The sequence below is a fragment of the Panthera leo genome, chromosome C1, assembly GCF_018350215.1.
Source record: "Panthera leo isolate Ple1 chromosome C1, P.leo_Ple1_pat1.1, whole genome shotgun sequence".
Lineage (NCBI taxonomy): Eukaryota > Metazoa > Chordata > Mammalia > Carnivora > Felidae > Panthera > Panthera leo.
The window spans coordinates 157,536,990-157,563,269 of NC_056686.1; the positions used below are offsets into that span (position 1 = coordinate 157,536,990).

The 26,280-nt window shown below is 35.4% G+C and overlaps 1 protein-coding gene and 1 pseudogene across 3 annotated transcripts in view; both read right to left on the reverse strand.

Annotated features, from left to right (window-relative positions):
* The window catches only part of FASTKD1 (FAST kinase domains 1), a 47,871-nt gene that overhangs the window by 15,616 nt on the left and 5,975 nt on the right, over window positions 1–26,280 (reverse strand). For 2 of the 3 annotated variants that reach the window (XM_042949045.1, XM_042949047.1), the window contains exons 4-7: window positions 10,900–11,025; window positions 7,677–8,075; window positions 5,810–5,920; window positions 4,374–4,505 (exon numbers count right to left, since the gene is read on the reverse strand). In XM_042949045.1, coding sequence (XP_042804979.1) covers window positions 4,374–4,505; window positions 5,810–5,920; window positions 7,677–8,075; window positions 10,900–11,025 — 768 coding nt within the window. Of the gene's footprint in view, window positions 1–4,373; window positions 4,506–5,809; window positions 5,921–7,676; window positions 8,076–10,899; window positions 11,026–11,974; window positions 12,291–26,280 lie in introns of those variants that run through there. The other variant, XM_042949048.1, reaches the window with a different exon arrangement.
* LOC122226210 lies at window positions 22,011–22,209 on the reverse strand (annotated as a pseudogene).

The window sequence follows — 26,280 nt, forward strand, 5'->3', positions numbered from 1 at the left end:
GTTTAAAATACAAGTTAGTTTAAGAAGGGTTAGATAAATTCAAAGATGACAGGTCCACAAAGGATTACTAAGAGAAGTCCTAAGATTTTCTAAGCCACATCCCAAATATTTTACACAAAAATGAAACCATAGTCCCTAGCAAACCAAAGATCAGTGTCAGAACAATGTTTCCAGTGCTGTTGCTCGTGACAGATTTGGGGCTCAAAGTTCGGTCTGACCTGTCAGGAGCTGGTATGACCTAGCATAGGCCCTGCCATACTGTGATCACTCGGTAACACTAGTTCCCTTCCCACTTCTGCTATATAGGAAGTCCAACCTTAAAAAAACAGAAAACACAGAACATACAAGTGACCCCATTTTCTACTCCTTTTTCCCCAAATTCCCATGATAACAGTCTCACCCCCAAAGTAAGAGTCTTGCCACCAGCATAGCAATTGTTAAATTGCAAATAAAAAACTGAGAACTTTTAAAGACTCTTTTGGCTTAGACGTACTAGAAGAAAAAATCAAATCTAAATTAAAACAAAGTTGTTGAGCTACTTTTTAAAATATTAAATTAGCACATTAAAATAATCATAATAGTCAATGCTAGAAAGGGTGCATCAACACAGGCATTTTAAACCTAAAAAGCAACAATATCATTTGACATGGTCAATTCCTGTCTAGGAAACTAGACTAAGAAAATAAACTAAAATGTGGGCAAATGTGAACCTATTTTGGGGCTCCTGGGTGGCTCAGTTGGTTAAGCATCCAACTTCGGCTTGAGTCATGATCTCACAGTTCATGGGTTCGAGCCCTGCATCGGGCTCTGGGCTGACAGCTCAGAGTCTGAAGCCTGCTTTGGATTATGTGTCTCCCTCTCTCTCTGCCCCTCCCCTATTCATTCTCTGTCTCTCTCACTCTCTCAATAATAAATAAACATTAAAAATTTTTTTAATTTTTTAAATATATAGGATTATGAAAGAAAAATAAATAAGATGCTAGCAAACATTTGTGTTATGTTAATTCATCATATTTTTACATGGCTAAAATTTAAAAACTAAATATTCAATGAGGGAACACTTAAGTGAATTATGATACAGTCATATGATGGGTAATATCCAGTCATTAAAAAGATTTACAAATAGTTCTAAATGATGTGAGAAAATGCTAAGTGGGTAAGGTTAAGGGGGGGAAAATACAAAACTAATCTCAACTAGGAGGGACAAAAAAATTTTTTTTCAATATATGAAATTTATTGTCAAATTGGTTTCCATACAACACCCAGTGTTCATCCCAAAAGGTGCCCTCCTCAATACCCATCACCCACCCTCCCCTCCCTCCCACCCCCCGTCAACCCTCAGTTTGTTCTCAGTTTTTAAGAGTCTCTTATGCTTTGGCTCTCTCCCACTCTAACCTCTTTTTTTTTTTCTTCCCCTCCCCCATGGGTTTCTGTTAAGTTTCTCAGGATCCACATAAGAGTGAAAACATATGGTATCTGTATTTCTCTGTATGGCTTATTTCACTTAGCATCACACTCTCCAGTTCCATCCACGTTGCTACAAAGGGCCATATTTCGTTCTTTCTCATTGCCATGTAGTACTCCATTGTGTATATAAACCACAATTTCTTTATCCATTCATCAGTTGATGGACATTTAGGCTCTTTCCATAACTTGGCTATTGTTGAAAGTGCTGCTATAAACATTGGGGTACAAGTGCCCCTATGCATCAGTACTCCTGTATCCCTTGGGTAAATTCCTAGCAGTGCTATTGCTGGGTCATAGGGTAGGTCTATTTTTAATTTTCTGAGGAACCTCCACACTGTTTTCCAGAGCGGCTGCACCAATTTGCATTCCCACCAACAGTGCAAGAGGGTTCCCGTTTCTCCACATCCTCTCCAGCATCTATAGTGGAGGGAAAAAATATTTTATACACACATATGTAAGTATTATCACAAATGTATATATATCACAAACTGTTGTCAGTGGATGAATGAGTTTAGGAATGATTTTTATTTTCTTCTTTATACTTTTTTCTATTTTCCAAAATTTCCAAAATAATTGTTATACAATGTTTGGCCCAGTGCCTGACACAAAGTAGGTACTCAATTAGTACGAAATGAGTATTTTATTCTTAGAGCCACAAAAAATAAATACACCCTTTTATGTAAAGGGAAAAACTTTATCTGTCTGCAGAATTGACCTAGGAGATAGAACTCTCAATATTTGCCAACCTTGTGATACTTGTCTAAAAGTAAACTCCCAACAGATACAATCTCTTCAACCTCCACTTGATGTTTTTCCTGGAAATAGTTCCTCAAATTCCAAAACTTACACGTGCATGTGTGTTCACTTACAATATCACCACATACCCACCAGTATGGCTAAAATTAGAAAATAAAAATATACAAGTGTTGGCAGGGACGTGGAATAGGAATGCTCACATTCTGCTGGTGGGAACATAAACTGGTACAGATACTCTAGAAAACCATTTACCAGGATCTACTGAGGATGAACATATATTTAATCTATGAACCAACAATTACAATCCTTGGTAAATATCTACAGAAGTGCATACATATATCTACTAAAAGATATGAAAAAAAAAAAAAAAAAAAAAAAAAAAAAAAAGATATGTATGAGGATATTCATAACAGCACTATTCATAATAGCCAAAAACTGGAAACAAAATATCCACCGCCTATAGAATGAATAAAAATATTTTTGTTATATTCTTACAAAGAGAATACCATACAACAAAAACATGGGTAAATCTCATAAACATAATATTGAGCCAAAAGACGCCAGACACAAAATAGGCAAAACTAATCCATGCAGTTAGAACTAAGTGTAGCAGTTAATCTGGGAGACAGGGGAAGCAGAGTAATGAGGAGAAATGTACATTACATTTCAATATAGTAAAAAAAAAAAAAAAAAAAAAAGCCACCAAAAACCAACATTATTCTAGTAAATCAATTCCCTGTGTTCTCTGAATGGTTTCAGGAGCTATTTATATAAACATCTATGTGAATAGTTCAATTAAATTGTGTTCCTTCTAACATCTACTTAATATTGCTTGCACTGAAATAGGGGAAAGTGAGCACCTATGATTTTCATACAACATCTCCCAATTAGGGTTTGGATAAAATTTTAAATTACAGAGACATATAAGGGCCATCCCTACTCAGAGTTACTAAATTTTAACATTGTCATATTTGCTTCAAGTCATTCTATAAAGGAAATAAAACATCACAGGTAAAGTGGAATCCCCTTGTATGATCCCACTTCTGCTCTTACTTTTCTGTTAACATACCTAGAGGCAAACAGTATTCTATAATTTAACTTTTTAAAAAACATTGTGCAGACCAAATAAACCATGTCCCTGGGTCAGTTTATGATAATTTAGAACATAAAATTCTTCATTCAGAGGCTAATAAAAGTCCATGCTATATGTGAAGAGGGTGAGGAAACAATAATCCTGCATATTAATACCTTGATAAGAAGGAAGTTATTTCTTCAAGAAAAGAGTGAACTTTCTAACATACCTATTAAGCTAAATTTTCACCTGATAAAGTGCCACCTCTTATTCTTTAGTTCAAATCCTTCTTAACCTTAACAGCATATACCTTTATTATAATAAAAATCATTTTGAACTACGTGCCAGTCTTTTGATTAATCGCATAGAATCCCATGTCTGGTCTTCCAGGAATCAAACTAAATCAAACTAAATCAAACTAGTATAGAAAAATGGAGGGGAAAAAGATTAATCTAGCTTTAGTTTCACTCAAGACATTATTCTGATCATTAAAATAAAAAAATTTTAATGGAAAACTCCATTTTGGCTCCATTTCCATAAACATCAATGGAAAACTGACTAACTTCCTAGTTGAAATACAAATGTTATATCCATAGAAAAGCAGAATATGTTCAATTATATACAAAAATGCTTTTGTAAGTAATATTATTCTTAATATCTTATTTTAAAAATTAGAAATTAAAAAATTTAATATGTCTTAAGACAATCTTAACATGCCTTAAAATAGGCAAGTAAGCAGACTGAAGGCCCCTAAATATGAATGCTCCCAAATGGAGTTTTGCCTTGTTGGGCAGCTCCAATTTTTCGTAGTTATTCTATTCCTGCATGAAAGGAAAATGCCTTGGCTTTTGCCGTTATTCATGCCTTAGGGAACTCCTCGCCCTACTGGCTTCATTTCAAAATATACCAAAAGCATGAGCACTTGCAAAATGGGTATTGGAGGAGACAAGTGTGTTAACATTTTAAATAATAAGCCACTTAATTCTGCCTCCAAAAGTTCCAACTCTCTACGTAATCAAGCAAAACAGATGTTGAGTCTAGATTATAAAATAAATAAACACTTTGATTTTAACCTTACCTATGCAGTAATTCTCTGAGTTTCACAAAAAGCTCTTTATTTTGAAAATGGAGAAAAACCAGTGCTCGAGTTATCTTCAATAACTCTATTGGTTTATAGTTATCCAAATGTTTATGCAGAATTGAAGCAATTCTAAAAAGAATGATAAAATATGTTAAAAATTCATTCAGTTATTTATTAAACATTTACTGAGGAGCTCTTTCATGCCAGACATACACTGCTTTAGAGCAATGAATAAAATAAGGTTTTCTGTTCTTTTTTTTTTTTTAATTTTTTTTTTAACATTTATTTATTTTTGAGACAGAGAGAGAGCATGAACAGGGGAGGGCCAGAGAAAGAGGGAGACACAGAATCCAAAACAGGCTCCAGGCTCTGAGCTGTCAGCACAGAGCCCGACGCAGGGCTCGAACCCACGGACCGTGAGGTCATGACCTGAGCCGAAGTCGGACGCTTAACCGACTGAGCCACCCAGGCGCCCAGGTTTTCTGTTCTTGAACAGCTGTCTCAAGAAGGTGACAGAAATGTAAACAACAAAATAGAATGATATAAGAGCTATCAATGAAGTGTGAATGAAATAATATTTAATTATTAATAGTAAGAGGAGGAGGGCGCCTTGATTGCTCAGTTAAGCATCTGACTCGATTTCGGCTCTAGTCATGATGTCGTGGTTCGTGAGTTTGAGCCCCACACCGGGTCTACACTGACTCCCTCTCTCTCTGCTCTTTCCCCACTTGTGTGAGAATTCTCTCTCTCTCTTTCTCTCTCTCTCTCTCACTCTCTCTCAAAATAAATAAATAAATATTTAAAAAATAATAATAGGAGGGAAAAGCATAAAGTTTCACTTTCTAAATAAAAAACAACTCAGAAAACAGCCATCATCTTCCCCCAAAAGAAATCTTTATCAGGATTTACTAACAATTAGCAAAACTGATTTAATTTTCTTCCTTAAATCCACTGGCCCTCTAATGGAACTGATTAAAAACCATGAGAAATGCACCAAGAAATGGGGCATAAGGAATACTTTAAAAAGGAACATATAATTGATAATAAAACATTAAGTATATATCTGAACTATGTATTTTTATTCTTCTTAAATTTCAAGTAAAAGAAAGACAATATATGGAGGTATGATTTCAAGGTAACAACTGTGGTATGAAACAAATCAAGTTCACGTAGGTGCCCTCCACTTTCCAAGACTAAAATGTTCTGGCTTGAGAATAACAATAGCAGCAGATGAAGTGAAAAATACTATAGACAATTTAAAAATCCCTACCTTAAAAAACAAGCTATTTAATAAACAATGCCTTAAGTGTTAATTCCTTATTTCTTCAAAACCAACAGCTAAATTATAGAAAAAAATATAAGGCATCCTCAAAAAAAAAAGTTACTTATGAATGACAACTAAAGATAAGGCCATGAATTTCAGGAAAGACTACTTTTTATTCAGATGTGAATTTCTGCTTTCCATCTCTTCCATTGCTCCCATCACTGCCAAGGCTTGCTGGCTGGTAAGCTCCTCTGACATTAATAATATAGTTGATTTAAGTCTAGAAGAAAAGAAAAATATTTTTATGTTGAATAACTGATGATTAGCCTATGAAAGTTTCGGTTTTTTTTTTTTTTTTTAAATAACAGTTCTGAGGTAATAAAAAGAAATAGAAACAAAAACTGAATTCTATATATAATTCCAATTTTCTCCCCACCTAATAGGGGATAATATAAATATAATTGAATAAAGAAAAATATACTGTTTTCATCAAAGGAATTAGGCTTCAGTACAATCTAATCTTAAACTGTCTCTTAAAAAATACAGACAAAAGGTTTTTAAATTGATTTTCAAATAAGATAAAGTTATAATGATTATAAAATACAATAATTCAGTGAAATTCAGGACTATAGAGCTAAAGAACTAAAAATTGGCATTCTAACAATATCCCAATTATTCTAAATTGAGTAAGATCTGATCAGGAAGTCAATATACCTGCATATTAACAGAAATCTTACCTACTAAATACTTGCTGTGACATTATAAACTGAAAATTTACAAAGATGATCCATTTTGAAACCAACCAAAATTGCACACTAATACAACTATCTATATATAACTGTATCTTTTAGAATAATTTAGAACCATTCATATTGGATAGCTCTACACCATCCTTTTCATCAACCTTATCAAACATTTTCAAATCCAGCTTCTCCTCAAAGCTTTGCCCAGTCATTTATTGTCTATATTTTTCTCTCATTTTCCTGTCTACTATCTATATCACTAATTTGAGTACTTATTCATAACTATATTGCAGTGTCATGGTATTTATGCAATTCAATTATATATACATTTCTATCCTTCCAATTGGAATATAAACTGCTTGAAGGCAGGGACCTAGTTAAATTCAACTTCTGTACTACTTTAGAATATGAGATTCCAACAGTACTTAGTGACCAAAAATAAATAATTAAAAAATAAAATTCCAATAAAAGCTTTTTAAGTAACCATCTTGTTCCCATCTTCATACAGTCTCTTAAAATGTCTTAAATGTCTTCATATAATTCACAGGACTCTTAAAATTAAAACTCTCCCTGTGTGTCCTTTGCTAACAGAGTAATAATGATGCAGATACCTCTATCATGCAACTCCTGGAACCCCTGCTTAACTGAACCTACTAATCATACTTATCTCTTGGCTCATACCTAGTAATCATTCATTAACTTAATGTTTGCTCATCTTTATATCTGAAATAGTCCTATCTACATCAGTGTCAGGCAAAACTGGACATTTTTTAAAGATAGGAGATAGATAAAATTCACTCAACCTAACAAGGGAACACTTACCAAGGTGCTGAAGAAATGCCTTTGATGACAAATGTGAGGATCACAAAGCACAGAATGGTCCATTGTTAGCACTAATATAATTCTGAATATTCCACACCCTATACTGGGGGTGGGAGAGTCTTATACCTGTGTGTAAAGCCTATCAAATAGCCCAGGAAGGGAGAATAAAAGCACTTAAGCGGCATTCTCCACAGAGAATATCCATCTCCCTCATCCTTTGTGTTCGCCACCACCAGGAAGTCATTGGCCCTTTCTCAGAATTTAGCAGTAGACTAGCAGTAGAATTTAGCAGTAGAGATGTAAATTAGAACATTCAGAGAAAGCATCAAGGAGCAGACATAAGAGATTATTCTCCCTTCCAGGACTGCATGGGGGTGACATCTGTGCCTTCTAGAACTGCAAGGAGGTCTAAGCTTGCAAGGCCCCATAGAGTCTCAACAAGAAAAATAAAGCATTTTTAGCCAAACTTACTGTTCCTTTTCTTCAGGTCCTGCCATGGGTCCCAATGCTACAAACAGTTTTACAAAGCTATGAGGGTGATTGAACAGAGAAATCATCTCAGTTAGCCTCTTTTTAGCCATTTTAATAAATTCAAAACTATGAAACTGTAGAGAGTGGTATAGACTAAGTATTTTACTGATGGAGTCCAAATCAAGGTGGTTCATATTGCTTAAAAATACCGTATTACACCTTTCTAATAGTGGGTAATAACTATATTTAATATTTCGAAGAAATTTTACTATTCTTCTTGCAACGTTGACCTGCGAAGAATCTATGGTATCAAAAAGATGTTCTGTTTTGTTCACTAATTGGTCTTGAAAACGTTGTGATATTAAAGAAGATATGTTGACCATCAATACAGACAAGGACCTAAAAAGGAAACAAATGCAAAGATTTTTACATTATTTAAGAATAAAAAACAATTCTAAGACTAAATGATTAGATATGGAAGAGAACTAGTTAAAATATTACAGGTTTTATACCACAAAATTTTTCCTTTACTTATGGGACTTGAACACACATCTAGTAATTAAATGCCTTTAGATTTAAAACAAACAAAAAATACATCGAAATAATATCTTTTGTTGAGTGTGTGTAATATCTCATTCTATAGATAACTGCCTTGAAGGAAAATATTTCAGTGAAATTCACTCAGAAATCACTTTGGACCAATTGCCTATGAATGCGCCATTAAAAGTCTCATTTTATATTTTTGGAAGTAGACTTCGCTTTGTTGCCCCTTTCTCTGCATATCTGTTATCTTACTAAAAAAAAATCTTGGCAAAATGTCTCTTACTAATAAATTATTTCATATTTTTTAATGCCTCATGCTAGACAGATAGTAATACATGACAGTAAGTACTGAACTTCAGGCAGCATTTAATATTTCTTCACCAAAAAATACTTTTAAGGAACATAACTCTTCCAGGTATTAAGGAAGACATCAAAATTACAAAGGTGAAGTTCCTGCTTTCAAAACGCAGGTGTTACACAACACAAAAACTGAGCCTGAGTGGCTCAGTCAGTTAAGTATCCAAACTCTTGATCTCAGCTCAGGTCTTGATCTCAGGGTCATGAGTTCAAGCCCCACATTGAGCTCTATGCTGGGTGTGGAGCTGATTTAAAAAAAAAAAATCAGAAAACTACAAATATAAAGCATCATAATGCACCAAAATGCATAAGGAATGCAAAATGTAAAATACATATAACAAATGTTTGGGGATGATCATTAGAAAACATCTACAGAAAAGACATAAAAATGTAAATATAAAAATATCTCAATCATTAGGATAGGGAAATTATTTACATTTATTTTTGTTTCCAAATTTCTTCAACATTTTCAATAAAATATATTTTAAAAACCCAGTTGTGAGGCGCCTAGGTGGCTCAGTCCATTAAGCATCGACTCTTGGTTTTGGTTCTAGTCATGATCTCACGGTTGGTGAGTTCAAGCCCCACATTGGGCTATATGCTGATAGTGTGGAGCCGGTTTGGGATTCTCCCTCTCCCTCTCCCTCTGCCCTTCCCCCATTCACTCTCTCTGTCTCTCTCTCTCTAATATAAACAAACTTAAATAAAAATTTTTATATTAAATTAAAAAACTCAGTTGTACAATCTCTGGCTTCCCTACTCAAATGTTTAATGCTAACATTAATTAGTAACCTATCATTGCTATTTCACTTAACCATAAAACCCCCTGAAATGATTTTTTAAAACTGTATATTTATTTGTAATTGTAGTTTGGAGTAGGGAAATGTCCCAAGATTTGACTAGATTCTCAATGGAGTCTATAGAAATTTTTTACACTTAAAAAAATTTACACTGATTTTAATTGTCTCGGCTTTTACAAGCTACTTAGGTGTATGGGCGTGAAAACAGAGAGAGCATAAAATATACCACTGTAATGGTGTAAAATATACCACCATTATTTTAATGTTTATTTTTGAGAGAGAGAGAGAGAGAGAGAGAGACAGAGCACAAGCACAGGAGAGGCAGAGAGAGAGGGAGACACAGAATCCAAAACAGGCTCCCAGCTCTGAGCTGTCAGCACAGAACCCAACGTGGGGCTCGAACCCACAAACGGTGAGATCATGAGCTGAGCCAAAGTTGGACACTTAACCAACTGAACCAGCCAGGTACCCCTACCATTCTAAACATTTTTAATCATACCATTCAGTGATAATAAATATTTTCACATTGTTATGCAACTATTACCACCACCTACCTATAGGACTTTTTCATCTTCTGAAACTAAAACTCCTTGGCCATTTGAACAGTAACTCTCAATTCTTCACCCCCGCCAGCCCTTAGCAATAACCATTCTACTTTCTATTTTTATGAATTTCACTACTTTTGGAGTTCATATAAGTGGAATCATAATATTTGTCCTCTTGTGTCTGGCTTATTTCACTCAGTATAATGTCATCCATGTTGTAGCATGTGTCAGAATTTCCTTCCTTTTTAAGGCTAAATAATATCCCATTGTAGGTATATACCACATTTTAACTGTCCATTCATCAATCAAATGGACATTTAGGTTATTCCTACCTTTTGACTATTCGAACTAATGCTGCTATGGACACTGATGTATGCTATAGACTGAACTGTGTCCTCCCCTAAGCTCCATATATTAAAGTCCTAACCTCCAATGTAACTATATTTGGAGCCAGGGTCTTTGGGAAGGTAATTAAGGTTAAATGAGATCATTGAGGGCAGGCAACCTTGTTAGCTTGCAAGTAAAGTAAAATCTCAAATCTTTCACAGATCTCAACAATATCATGTTACACTTTACATGTGTAAACAATATCATGTTTACACTTTCCCACAGCAACATTGCAAAGTAGATGCAAGGTAGTACTATTTTTTTTTAATTTTTTAAATGTTTATTTATTTTTGAGAGAGAGACAGAGGGTGAGCGGGGGAGAGGCAGGCTGAAGCAGGCTCCAGGCTCCAAGCTGTCAGCACAGAGCTCAACACAGGGCTCGAACTCACAAACCACAAGATCGTGACCTGAGCCGAAGTCAGACACTTAGCTGACTAAGCCACCCAGGTGCCCCAGTAGTACTATTTTATAGATAAGGATACTAAAGTTTCAAGAGATTAAAGTCACATAGGTAAGAAGTGGCAATCTAAGTGTATATGCATCCAAAGCCCAGAACCTCTCCAACCACATATTTACCTAAAATAAATTTACCTTAAGTCCTCTATGGTTTCCAGTTTCCTGTGTACAATATCAGCTATTTTTCCCATTAATGGACTGAAATATAAATGTTGATTCGCTAGGCAAAAGGAAAATTTTGATAGCATATTAATATCAAACCTATGAAAAGAAATATACAAAGGATATCATTACTATTTACTTTCACTTAAAACATGATACACAGTTATAAAATAAAAAGTAATCAAAAGTACTAATATACTAACACATTATGAATATAAAAGGAATGTTTCTAAAATGTTGATTATTTATTATTATAAAAGTAACAATTAAAAAGTCAGATACCTTTGGAATATTTTTAAAAGGGAAAAATCACAAAATTATTTGAATCACTTATTAATTTTTTGAGGTGACAGAACAATTTCAACACAAGGTTGAACAGTAACAAAACAACCACTGCTACAACAATGCTGTAAAAAACTCCAGAATTTTTCTATAGGAAAAATAATCCTATTTCTTCAACAAGTGAATGGCAAGACAAAAGAGAGGAAAGAAGAGTTGTTACAGATTTTAAGACTCTTGAGAAAAAAAAAAAACAAAAAAAACAAGACTCTGACTTCACTAAGACAAGCAGAAGAAAGTCCACAGCAGCACAATATGTAAGAGTAAAAAACTGCAAACAATCTAAATATTTATCAAAAGTACAACAGATAAATTATACATATTCATAAAATACTACACAGCAATAAAAAAAGAACAAATGACTGAATCATGCAACATCATGAGGGACTCTCTAAAGCATATTAAGCAAACTGAACTAGACATAAGAGAATATACTACAGGCTTCCATTCCTATAAAAACAAAACTAATTTATGGTATTAAAAGTCAAGACAGGGACGCCTGGGTGGCTCAGCCAGTTGGGCGTCCAACTCTTTTGGGTCAGGTCATGATGTTGGTTTGTTAGATCAATCTCCGCATTGGGCTCTGCACTGACATCAGAGCCTGCTTGGGATTCTCTCTCTCCCTCTCTCTGCCTTTCTCTCTCTCTCTCTCTCTCTCTCTCAAAATAAATAAATAAACATTTAAAATAATAAATAAAAGTCAACATACCAGTTATCCTCATGGTAGGGGGATGTGCCTGGAGAAAACATGAAGGGAACTTCTGGGCAACTAGTGATGTTCTATTTATGATCTCGGTAATATTACACAGAAGTGATCAGTATGTGAAAATTCATCAAGGTGTACACTTCTGATTATTGTAAGATGATGATATTTTTCAATCTAATGCTTACTCACAAAATGAGAGAGAGAGAGACACTTGAGACAAAGCAACCAAATATAATGTGTGAATCCTGTTTGGATACTGACTTAAACAAATTGTCTATAAAAAGACCTTTATAGAGCAATCAAGCAAATCTGAACACAGACCAGGTATTAGGTGATATTAAGGAATTATTATTTATTTTTCATAGTGATGATGCTATTGTGATTATATATATTTTTATTAATGATTATACCTAGATTTCAATTTTTTTACTTATTTTTCACTCTTTTTTTTTTTTTTTTATTAAGTAGGCTTCATGCCCAGCATGAAGCCCAACATAAGGCTTAAACTCACAACCCTGAGACCAAGACCTGAGCTGAGATCAAGAGTTGGACATTTAACCAACTAAGCCACTCAGGTGCCCAGCGATTATATATATTTTTAAAAGAGAGTTCATCTGTCAGAAATACATACTGAAGTATTTACAGATGAAATGATACAATTTAAACTATACTGAGGGGTAGGGAGGAAATGGGAGGTGACCTAGATAAAACAAGACTGCTTTATGTTGGTAGTTGTTGAAGCTGGATGATGGGTACATGGGAGTTCATTATACTAATGTCTCTAGTTTTATAAATGTTTAAAATCTTCCACAATAGATTTATAAATCTGAATTTCAAATACATGCTGTTTACCCTTGGTATGATCCATCATATAGTGCTAATTCATAACAATACATCCTATTTGAATCATTATGAATTACATTTATATAACATTTATAAATATTTTAGCAAAATCATTAACAACTAATGTAACAAAAAATTAACATCATAGGCTACAGACTATAAAAATCATAAGTTAATATGTATTTTATGACTATTAAAAATTCTATATGTGGAATACAAAATTAGCTTTAAAACTTTTCATATATTATCACGCAAAAATAAAAGTATTGCTAAATATAAAAACATATAGAATAAAATCTTCTAAGCTATTTTGAAATGAAAAAAAAATTTAAGTCTAATTGACTTGGAAGTACAATCGTACATTTGTAATTTAACTGTTTAATAGAAAAACAAAAAGAAAGTATTTTACAAGTGATTTGTTCAAACTGCATAATACACATTACAATGTTGCTGTAAAGAAAAATAAAGTTTTGAGTTATTGTCAATAACGACCAAATTTAACCCTAAAGATCCAGTAGTTTATACTGCTCATAATAGAAATAATATTATTTTCCTTATTCTCAATAAAAGATATTACAGATAAAGAGAATGCAAAAATGGAGGATGAGAAGACAATGGATTTAGGTCATGAGATTTACTAAGAGCACAATGCAGTAAATGAACATAGAGTTTCTCGACCCAAAGAGCTGTTCGATCCTGTTTAACCTAATCCAGCCCATATAACAAAGGCCCACTAGAGCTCATCCATACATAACCACAATTGTAAGAATTTATCACGGTTTATGTTTTAAGAAGCAATATGCTAAACAGCATGAGATGGGATAATAATTAATAACCAGTGAAAAGCCTGCTCCTCTGTCTACAGATAAATATATTGTTTCTTCTGTATTTTAGTCAATTCTTTCCTTTCTGCTGTAGGTTTCTGATTGGCTTAGGAGAGTTGTTCTCCTAAGAGTTTTTTGGTTTTGTTTTGTTTTTTACTTTTTAATCTCCATTACCTATTTCAGCCATCCCCCCACTCACTTCCCTTCTGGTAACCACCTGTTTGTTTCCCTGGTTAACAGTCTGTTTCTTGGTTTGTCTCTTTTTTTTTTTCCTTTGCTCATTTGTTTTGTTTCTTAAATTCCATATACAAGATAGATCATACGGTATTTGTCTTTCTCTATTTCACTTAGCATTATAATCTCTAGCTCCATCAATGCTGTGGCAAATGGTAAGATTTCATTATTTTTTGTGATTGAATAATATTCCATTGTATATATACACACACCACATCTTTTTTACCATTCATCTATTGATGGACACTTGGGCTGCTTCCATAGTTTGGCTATTGTAAATAATGCTGCTATAAACATTCAGGTGCGTGTATGCCTTTGAATTAGTGTTTTTGTATTTTGGGGTAAATACCCAGTAGTGCAATTACTGGATCAAAGGGCCATTCTATTTTTTTTATTTTTGAGGAAACTCCATACTGTTTTCCACAGTGGCTGCATAAGTTTACATTCCTACCAAAAGTGCAAGAGGATTCCCTTTTCTCCACATCTTCAACAACACCTGTTGTTTCTTGTGTAGTTGATTTTAGCCAGTCTGACACATGTGAAGTGTTATCTCATTGTAGTTTTGATTTGCCATTTCCCTGATGAGTGATGTTGAGCATCGTTTCATGTGTCTGTTGACCATCTGGATGCCTTCTTTGTAGAAATATCTGTTCATGTCCTTTCCCCATTTTTTAATTAGATTATTTGTTCTTTGGGTGTTGAGTTGTATCAGTTCTTTATATATTTTGGATACTAACCCTTTATTGGATATGTCATTTGCAAAAATCTTCTCCAATTCAGTAGGTTGCCTTTTAGTTTTGTTGTTTCCTTTGCTATGAAGAAAAATTTTTGTTTTTATGTAGTCCCAATAGTTTATTTTTGCTTTTATTTCCCTTGTCTTAGGAGATGTATCTAGAAAAATGTTGCTGTGGCCAACGTCAGAGAAATTACTGCTTGTGCTCTCTTCAAGGATTTGTATGGCTTCAGGCCTCATGTTTAGGTTCTTAATGCATTGCATTTAGTTTGGTGTATGGGGAGAGAAAGTAAGCCAATTTCATTCTTTTGCATGTGGCTGTCCAATTTTCCCAACATCATTTGTTGAAGAGATTATCTGTTTCCCATTGTATATTCATTCCTCCTTTGTTGAAGATTAATTGACCATATAATTGTGAATTTATTTCTGGATTTTCTGTTCTATTGCATTTATCTATGTGCCTAGTTTCATGCCAGTACCATAGTGTTTTAATTACTACTGCTTTGTAATATAACTTGAAATCTGGAATTGTGATACCTCCAGTTTTGTTTTGTAGTTCCATACAAACTTTAGGATTGTTTGTTCTAGTTCCATGAAAAATGCTATTGGTACTTAATAGGGATTGCATTAAATCTGTAGATTGCTTTGGGTAGTATAGACACTTTAACAATATTTGTTCTTACCCATGAGCATGAAATGTCTTTCCATTTCTTTGCATCATTTTGAATTTCTTTCACCAATGTTTTATAGTTTTCAGAGTAAAGTCTTTCACATCTTTGGTTAAGTCTATTCTGAGATATTTTATTGGCTTGGGTGCAACTGTAAATGGGATTGTTTTCTTAATTTCACTAACGGCCGCTTCATAATTAGTGTATAGAAATGCAACAGATTTCTGCACATGATTTTGTATCCTGCGACTTTACTGAATTCATTTATCGGTTCTGGTAGTTTTGTGGTGGAGTATTTAGGATTTTCTATGTCCAGTATCATGTCATCTGCAAATATTTTGAGTTTTACTCCTTCCTTACAATTTGAATGTCTTTTATTTCCTTATGTTGTCTAATTGCTATGGCTAGAACTTCCAGTACTACGTTAAATAAAAGTGGTGAGAGTGGACATTCTTGTCTTGTTCCTGACCTTAGAGGAAAAGCTCTCAGTTTTTCACCACTAAGTATGATGTTGGCTGTGAGTTATTCATATAAGGTCTTCATTATGTAGAGCTATGTTCCCTCTAGACCTAATTTGCAGAGGGTTTTTATCATGAATGGATGTTGTACTCTGTCAAATGCTTTTTCTGCATCTAATGAAACAATCATATGGTTTTTATCCTTTCTTTTATTGATGTGAAGTATGACATTATTTTTAAAATATTAAACCACCTTTGCATCCCATGGATAAATCCCAGTTGATTGTGATGTATAATTTTTTTAATGTATTGTTGAATTCAGTTTGCTAATATTTCACTGAGGATTTTTGCATCTGTATTCATGAGACATATGGGCCTGTAGTTCGCTTTTTTTTGCAGTGTCTTTATCTGGTTTTGGTATAGGGTGACACTGGTCTCACAGAATAAATTTGGAAGTTTTCCTTCTATTCTCTGGAGTAGTTTGAGAATAGATAATAACTCTTCTTTAAATGTTTGGTAGAATTCGTCTATGAAGTCATCCGGTAATGGACTTTTGATTTGGGGGAGTTTGTTGATTACTGATTCACATTGCTGGTAACTGGTCTGTTCAAATTTTCTATTTCCTCCTGCTTTAGCTTTGGTAGCTTATATGTTTTTAAGAGCTTATCCATTTCTTCCAGGTTATCCAATTTGTTGGCATATAGGTTTTCATAATATTGTTACAATTGTTTGGGGTTTTTTTGTTGTTGTTGTTTATTTATTTTGAGAGACAGTGCATATGAGAGCAGGCGAGAGGGAAAAAGAATCCCAAGCAGGCTCCAGACCTCCAGCACAGAGCTCAACGTGGGGCTTGAACCCACAAACTGTGAGATCATGACCTGAGCCAAAACCAAGAGTTGGATGCTTAGCGAACTGAGCCACCCAGGCAACCCTCTGTTACAAATTGTATTTCTGTGGATGTTGGTTGTTATTTCTTCTCTTTCATTAGTAATTTTATTTGGGTTCTCTCTCTCTCTGTCTCTTTTTTTTTTTTTATGAGTCTGACTAGAGGTTTACCATTGCTGAGCTTTTCAAAGAACCAGCTCCTGCTTTTATTGATATGTTCTATTGTTTGTTTTGTTTGTTTAGTTTCTGTATCATTTATTTCTGCTCTAATCTGAATTATCTCCTTCCTTTTGCTCAGTTTGGGTTTTGTTTTGTTTCTTTGGGTTTTTCTAGCTCCTTTAGGTGTAAAGTGAGGTTGTTTATTTAATACTTTTCTTGCTTCTTGAGGCCTGTATTACTATAAACTTCCCTCTTAGAACCACTTTGCTGCATCCCCAAGACTTTAGTAACTTGGTTTTTTCATTTACATTTGTTTCCATGTAATTTTTGACTTCTCATTTGGTTTCAGAGTTGACCCATTCATTGTTAGTGTCATGTTATTTAACCTCCATACATTTGTGTTGTGTTCCATGGTTTTTATTTTTTATCAAGGTATAACTGACATACAACATTATATTAGTTTCAGGTATACAATATGATGAATTGTTATTTATATACACTGTAAAATGAGTACCCCAATAAGTCTAATTTCCTCCTGCCACCATATAAAGTTACTATATAATATGTAATATAATATTGTTGACTCTGGTCACCATGCTGTACATCACAACCCCATGACTTACTTATTTTGTGACTGGAAGTTTGTAACTCTTTCCCATCTTCTCCCATTTTGCTCACCCTCCAACTCTCCTCCCCTCTGGCAACCACCAATCTATTGTCTGCACTTATAAGTTTTGTTTTGTCTGCTCATCTGTTTTTAGATTCCCATATATAAATGAAATTATATGACATTTGTCTTTCTCTGGCTTATTTCAGTTGGCCTAATATCCACAAGGTCCATCCATGTGCTTACAAATGACAAGATTTCATTCTTTTTTATGGCTGAGTAATATTCCATTGTATATATACACTACATTTTCTTTATCCACTCATCCATTAATGGACCCTGTGGTTATTTCCATATCTTGAATATTGTAAATAATGCTGCAATGAACATAAGGGTGCATATATCTTTGATTAGTGTTTTTATTTTCTTTGGATAAATACCCAGAAGTGGATTTATTGGATCATATGGTGGCTCTATTTTTAGTTTTTGTAGAATATCCATAATGTTTTCCATGGTGGCTGTACTGATTTACATTCCCACCAATAGTGTAAGAGGGTTCCCTTTGCCCCACATCCTCGCCAAGACTTGTTACTTTTTTGTCTTTTTGATAATGGCCATTTTGACAGGTGTGATATACTTCGTAGTGCTTTTGATTTGCATTTCCAATGATTACTGATGCTGAGCACAGTTTCATATGCCCATTGGCCATCTGTATGTCTTCTTCGGAAAAAGATCTATTCAGCTCCTTGCCCATATTTTAATCAGATTTGTGTTGTGTTGTTGATGTTATTTAATTGTAGTTCTTTCTATATTTTGGATATTAACCCTTATTCAGTTGTATGATTCACAAATATCTTCTCCCATTCAGTAGGTTGCCTTTTCATTTTGTTGATGATTTTCTTCACTGTGCAAAAGCTTTTTAACGTTGTCTCCTTGGTTATTTTTCTTTTATTGCCATTGCCCTTGGAATGAGATCCAAAAAAAATATCACTAAGAGCAATTTCAAGGAGCTTACTGCCTATGTTTTCTTCCAAGAGTTTTATGCCATTTGGTCTTGTAGTCAAGTGTTTATTCCATTTTGAGCTTATTTTTGAGTATGGTGTAAGATAGTGGTCCAGTTTCATTCTTTTGTATGTGGCTGTTCAGTTTCCCCAGCACCATTTATTGAAGAGACTGTCCTTTCCCCATTGTATATTCTTGTTGTAAATTAATTGACCATACGTGCACAGGTTTATTTCTGGGCTCTCTATTCTGTTCCATTGATCTGTCTGTTTTTATGCCAATAACATACTGTTTTGATTACTACAGGTTTCTAATATGATTTGAAATCAGGGTGCATGATGCCTCCTCTTTTTGTTCTCAAGACTGTTTTGGCTGGTAGGGATCTTTTGTGATTCCATACAAATTTTAGGATTGTTTGTTCTATTTCTGTGAAAAATCCCATTGGAATTTTGATAGGGTTGCATTGACACTATATGTTGTTTTGTGTAATATAGACATTTTGACAATATAAATTTTTCCAATCTATGACCATGGAATTATCTTTTAATTTATTGGTGTCTTCTTTGATTTCTTTCACCAATGTCTTAGTTTTCAGTGTACAAGTCTTTCACATCATCGTTTACATTTATTCCTAGGTATTTAATTCCTTTTGAAGCAAATATAAATGGGAGTGTCCTCTAAATTTTGTTTTCTAATTGTATGCTGTTAGTGTACAAAAGTGCAACAGATATTTTATATGTTGATTTTGTATCCTATAACTTTACTGAATTTATTAGTTCTCACAGGTTTTTGGTGTTGTCTTTGGGGTTTTCTTTATACAAAATCATGTCATCTGCAAATGGTGACAGCTTTACTTCTTTCTTTCCAATTTGGATGCCTTTTCTTTTTCTTGCCTAATTGCTCTGACTCGGACTTCCAATACTATACTGAATAAAAGTGCTAAGAGTGGGCATGATCTTAGGGGGAAATTTTTCAGCTTTCTATCATTGAGTATGATCTTAGCTGTGGGCATGTCATTTATGGCCTTTATTATGATGAGGGACATTCCCTCTATAACTTCTTTGTTGAGTTGTTTTTTTTTTTAATCATAAATCAATGTTGAATTTTGTCAAATGCTTTTCCTGCATCTATTGAGATGATCATATAATTTTTTATCCTCCATTTTGTTAATGCGGCATATCACATTGATTTGCAGATGTTGAACCATCTTTGCATCCTTGGAATAAATCCCACTTGACCATGGCATATGACTTTTTTAATGTATTGTTGATTTTGGTTTGCTAATATTTTGTTGAGGATTTTTACATCTATGTTCATTTATGTTCATACTGACTTATAATTTTCTTCTTTTATGGTGCCCTTGTCTGATTTTGGTATCAGAGCAATGGTGGCCTTGTAAAATGAGTTTGGAAGTGTTCCCTCCTCTTCAATTTTTTCAGAGAGTTTGAGAAGAATAGGTATTAAATCTTCTTTGAATGTTTGCTAGAATTCACCACTAAAGCTGTCTGGTCCTGGACTTTTAATTGTTGGGAGTTTTTTGATTACTGACTCTATCTCCTTGCTAGTAATTGGTCTGTTCAGATTTTCTATTACTTCATGATTTAGTATTATAAGATTATTTCTAGAAATGTATCCATTTCTTCTAATTGTCCAATTTGTTGGTATACAGTTATCATAGTCCCTTATTAGCCTTTGCATTATTTTAGTATCAGTTTTAATGTTCCTTCTTTCATCTGATTCCATTATTTAAGCCTTCTTTTTTTCTTAGTAAATCTAACTAAAGGTTTATCAACTTTATCTTTTCAAAAAACCAGCTCTTAGTTTTATTGGTCTTTTCTATTGTCTCTTTAGTCTCTATTGCGTTTATTTCTTCTGACTTTTGCTATTGCCTTCCTTCTACTAGCTTTGGGCTTCATTTATTCCTTGTTTTCTAGTTCCTTTAAGTATAAAGTTAGATTATTTATTTGAGATTTTACTTGTTTCCTTTCTAATAGATGCAAATATATTTATTCATTCTATTTTTATAAATGTTTATTTTCATTTATTTTTGAGAGAGAGAGAGGCAGAGAGAGGGAGACAGATAATCCCCAGCAGGCTCATCAGTGCAGAGCCTTATGTGGGGCTTGAACTCACAAACTGTGAGATCATGACCTGAGCCGAAAACCAGAGTCAGACACTTAACGGACTGAGCCACACAGGCAGCCAGGCACTTTTTTCTCGAAGTAGGTCTGTAGTATTATGAACTTCCTTGTTAAAACTGCTTTTGCTACATCCCAGATTTTGGAAAGCTGTATTTTAATTTTCATTTATCTCAAGGTTATTTTTTTTCATTTTTTAATTCATCAATTGGTTGTCTGGTGGCATGTTGTCAAATCTCCACATATTTGTAATTTTTCCAGTTTTTTGTGATTGATTTCCAATGTCATACCATTGTGGTCTGAGAAGATGCTTGATAGGGCTTCAATCTTCCAAAATTTATTGAGACTTGTTTTGTGGCTAAACATATTATCTGTTCTGGAGAATATTCCACATACACTTAAGAATGTATATTCTGTTGGTTTTTGGTAAAATGTTTTGTATATATCTAAATCCATCTGGTCTAATGTATTTTAAGGCTAATGTTTCCTTATTATTTGTCTGGATGATCTATTCCTCGATGTAAGAGTGATATTAAAGACCCTTACTATCATTGTCTTATTGTCAATTTCCCTCTTTAGGTCTGTTAATATTGCTTTATACTTTTAGATGCATCTATATTGGGTGCATAAATATTTACAAATGTTGTCTCTTCCTGCTAGATTGACCCTTTTATCATTATGTAATGCCCACCTTTTTCTTTTATTACAATCTGGTTTAAGTCTATTTTGTCTGATATAAGTATAGCTACCCCAGCTTACTTTTGGTTTCCATTCACATAAAACATCTTTTTCCATCTCTTCACTTTCAACCTGTGTGTCATTACATCTAAGGTGAGTCTCTTATAGGCAGCATATAGATGGGTCTTGCTTTTTATCCATTCAGTCACTCCCTATCTTTTGATTGAAGAATTTGGTCCATTTGGGGGGAGGGGTTGCCCTTTTCATCAAACATTTATTAAATGAATAACTGCACACAGCCTGAGCTGTGTATGGGCTGTTAAAGGCTTGAATGCCTAGCTAAAGCCAGAAAAACTGTTGCCCCTTTTTCATGTTCACAGAGTAGCTACTGTTCATAGTTTGGCCAGTCTTATGGTCTGCAAAAGGGGTAAGCATCCCAGAACAAGATTCTGCTGAACTGGAATGGAGCCAGGGTAAGTGCACTGAGCCAACCCCTCAAGGCAGTGATCTTACAACCCATTCTTCCTGGTATCCAAACTCTTATGAAGACAGATGGGGAATAGGAAGGCTCTCTTCTGGCTAGGATGAGGCATAAAGATGATAGAAAAGAAAGCCAGGTCAGGTCATGATCTCATAGTTCGTGACTTGAAGCCCCACAGCATAGAGCTGCTTCAGATCCTCTGGCCCCCTCTCACTGCCCCTCCTCCACTCGTGCTTTCTCTCTCAAAAATAAACAAACATTTAAAAGAAGAAGGAGGAGGAGAAAAGAAAACCAGAGAGAGGCTGGTGAAGGGAGACAGGAATTGCTACTTATTGACTTAGTTGTGGGTTCTGCAGTAGAGCCCCTTTGGGTTTTAACAGCCTTTTTCTGCCTCCTTTCTTCTTCCTGCAACTTCTCCTGCTGTCTAAGCTGCCATGACTGTAATCCAGCATCCATTTTCTGTGATAGCAGTGCAACTCATCTTGCAAACATCTCCCTTTGGGCTTTTCTTCGAAGCTGGCCTTTCATTGGAGGTACAGGGCGGCCATCTGTGTAAGATCAGTCTGGGAACTCTGTAAAGGGTCCGTAGACAGAGGGGTTGGTAGCCAGGCCCTGCCTGGGTGGAGAAAAACATTTCCATGAGGATTCAACCGAGCTTCTGGTTCCCCAGTTCCCCCCAGACCAGCACTCACTGGAGTCACCATTGGCCGCCCACCTAACCCACCACACTGCTGTGCAGCCTCCACACACCTAAAGCAGCCATGCTGAGGCAAGAGAGCTAGAAGTGGGTGTCAGTCCATTTATGTTTAAAGTGGTTATAGATGGTATATCCTCACTGTCATTTTGTTAACTGTATTCTGGTTGTTTTGTAGTTCTTCTCTGCTCCTTTTTCCTCTTGCTCTCTTCCCTTGTAGTTTGATGCCTTCCTTTAGTGTTTAGATTCCATTCTCATGATCTTTTGTATATCTACCATAGGTTTTTGCTTTGTGTTTTCCTGAGGCTTACATATATTATTAGCCTATGCACATCCCAGTTTATTTTAAGTTGATAGCAAGTTACGTTTGAATGCATTCTAAAACTGTATTTTCCCCTTCCCACAGTTTATGTTTTTGATGCCACATTTTACATCTTTTAATTTTGTATATCCTTTAACTATAGTTAAACTTGTAGTTATTGTTGTAGTTATACTTATTTTTACTACTTTTGCCTTTTAACCTTCATACTAAAATAAGTGATTAGTCCACTACCCCTAATATATACTTACCTTACCAGAAAGACTTTTACTTTCATACGTTTTCTTGTTACCAGTTGGCCTTTCTTTTTGGCTTAAAGAAGTCCCTTTAACGTGTCTTATAAGCCCAGTTTAGTAGTGATGAACTTGTCCAGTTTTTGCTTGTCTGGAAAACTTTTTCTCTCCTTGAATTCTGAAAGATAATCTTGTCAACCAGAGTATTCTTGGTTGAAGTTTTTTGCTTTCGGCACTCCCTTCTGGCCTGCAAAGTTTCTGCTGAAAAACTTGATTAAAGTCTGGGGGCCAGGGGGTCCCTTATACATAACAAGTTGTTTTTCTCCTGCTGCTTTTAAGATTCTCTCTTTAACCTTTGACATAATTATAACGTGTCTTGGTGTGACTCTCTTTGAGTTCATCTCATTCAGAACTCTCCGGGCTTCCTAGATCTGAATGTCTGTTTCTTTCCCCAGATAAATGAAGCTTTCAGCCATAATTTCTTCAGATAGGTTTTCTATCCCTTTCTCCTTTATCTTCTCCTAACAGGACACCTATTATGTGAACATTGTTCCACTTGATGTTGTCCCATAGGCCCCTCAAATTATCTTTTTTTTTTTTCTTGCTGCTCCGTTTGAGTGAGTTCTATTGCCCTGGTCCAAGTCACTAATCTTTTCTTCTGCTTCATCTACTCTGCTGTTGAATTCCTGTAGTATATCTTTCAGTTATTATATTCTTCAGTTCCATGTACATTCTTATATTCTCCATCTCTTTGCTGAAGTTCTGTGTTCATCCATTCTTCTGAGATCAGTGAGCATCTTTATGACCATTACTTTGAAGTCTCTATCAGGTAAGTTACTTATCCCTGTTTCTTGTATGTGGTTTTTTTAAAACGTTTATTTATTTTTGAGACAGAGAGACAGAAACAGAGTACAAGCAGGGGAGTAGCAGAGACAGAGTGAGACACAGAATCCAAAGCAGGCTCCAGGCTCCAAGCTGTCAGTACGGAGCCCGATGCAGGGCATGAACTCATGAACCAAACTGTGAGATCATGACCTGAGCCAAAGTCGGGTACTTAACCGACTTAGCCACCCAGGCACGACCTTATCTCTGTTTCGTTAGGTTTTTTCAGGAGTTTTATCTTCTTCTCTCATTTGGAACATATTCTTTTGTTTCCTAATATTTCCTTAACTTTCAGTGCTTGTTCCTATGTATTAGGCAAAAGAGCTATCTCTTCAGTCTTGAAGGAGCGGTCACAGGAAGACTGGGGTATTTCAGTCTGCTATCTGTAAATTGCTCTGGGGGTTTTAGCCTGCCAAGAACTCTGTAATTATTTCAGTTCCATAGGTCCCAGAAACGCAAACACCCCTGGCCACAAGAGGCAGGTGTTCAAAGCACTCCCTCTATGGACTGCACACACCTGTCAGCTTTGCTGGGGCCAAGGAAGAGCAAGCACCAGGCCAAGGCAAGGCTGCCTGCCTACCAATTTTAGCACTGTGGGTTTGTGGGGAGCAAAGGTCAGGGCAAGCTGGCCCAACAGGTTTGGTGGGGCAGAGCCACAGAAGAACACAGATGCAGAGTAAACAACTTTCACAAGGCTGAAGGAAAGTGCTAAAATGGCACCAGCTAGCGCTGGTGCTAGCAAGACAGACTGCAAAAATGGTGTGCACCAGTGCCTTTAGCCAGAGAGAGAGCTCCAATAGACCTCTGTCCCTCTGGCAGGCACTTTAAGCTTACCCAGTGAATCTCCTTCACATACGGCCTAGGCACTTCCAACCTGCCATTTTTGTGCTGGGTTCCAGGACAAGTAAGTCTGCGTGTGAGCACTTTTAAGGGTGAGTTCCAGTTTCCTATAACCCTTGGGTCTCCTTGATGTAAGCCCCATTGGTTTTCAAAGACAGACATCTGGGAGCTCATCTCTCTGGTACAGGTCCCAAGAATTGGGGTTCCTGATGTGGGGCTCAAACCCCTCACTCCTCAGGAATATGCTCCATATTTGTTAGATCCCTCCCTTTTGTGGGTCACTGAGTCAGGAGTGGGGTTCCTGGTGAAACCAATCTCTACCTCTCCCACCGGTCTCAATGTGGCCCTGCCATCTTTATTGTGGAGTTGTTCAGCTAGTCTCCAGGTCTTTTTCAGAGACTGACGTTCTATATGTAGTTGTAGATTTGGTGTGTCTTTGGTAGAGTGAGTAGGATATCTATGCCACCATCTTGAACCACCTCTCTGTTCTGTGGTTTTTAAATCCTCCTTTCTCTTTCTCACTTTGATTTTCCCTTTCTTCACTAACATTTGTTTACTCCACTAATAAGAGACCTAGGCTATGGTGATCCCTACATTAAAAAGTTCAAAATTTTCAGAAATAGCTAACAATTTTCCAAAATGAGGTCTGTTATTATCTCAACTCTTTTATAAATGGAGTTTCTCACATATTCTCATATAGCATAAATAGCATGGTTTTGTATAGAATAGACTTCACTGTACTCATAAGAAGAATGCCCTGAACAAATTTTACATTTTTCTAGATGACTGCTGATTATGGCAACATGCTACAAATAAAGCTCTGTATAGTAGAGGAAAGAGATCTGAATCAATCATAGTCACAGCAGTGAACTTGAAAGCATCTAAGTCACCTATGAGTGATGTTCATTGTCTCTCAATAAAGAAGTGATAGGCAAGTACCTACAAATGCTGCTAAACAATGTTAAATAGTTTTCCTTTCTACTAAACTGGTGTCTTCTTTTCTCTCCTTTTACGGCTCCTGAATTTCTAGGTTTTTATAGGCAGCCTATCACTCAGAGAATCTTTCCTTTCTTTTTTTCTTAAGTTTTTAAAATAAATTCTACCCCTAATATAGGCTCAAACTCACAATCCCAAGATCAAGAGTTGCATACCCTACCACTGAACCAGTCAGGGCTCCAAATCTTTTCTTTCTGAAGCAAAATCTTCCAGAAAAGAAGATTCAAAAAGCCAAATAGCTGTTGCTCCACCTTACTTATATTTTGACTAATTATATATGTGGCAAAGCACACTGTTTCCACTCTTAATTTAAAAAGCAAATATTAGGGGCGCCTGGGTGGCGCAGTCGGTTAGGCGTCCGACTTCAGCCGGGTCACGATCTCGCGGTCCGTGAGTTCGAGCCCCGCGTCAGGCTCTGGGCTGATGGCTCGGAGCCTGGAGCCTGTTTCCGATTCTGTGTCTCCCTCTCTCTCTGCCCCTCCCCCATTCATGCTCTGTCTCTCTCTGTCCCAAAAATAAATAAAAAAACGTTGAAAAAAAAAAAAATAAAAAAAAAAATAAAAAGCAAATATTGGTGCCTCAGTCAGTTAAGTGTCCAACTTCAGCTCAGGTCATGATGTTGCAATTTGTGAGGT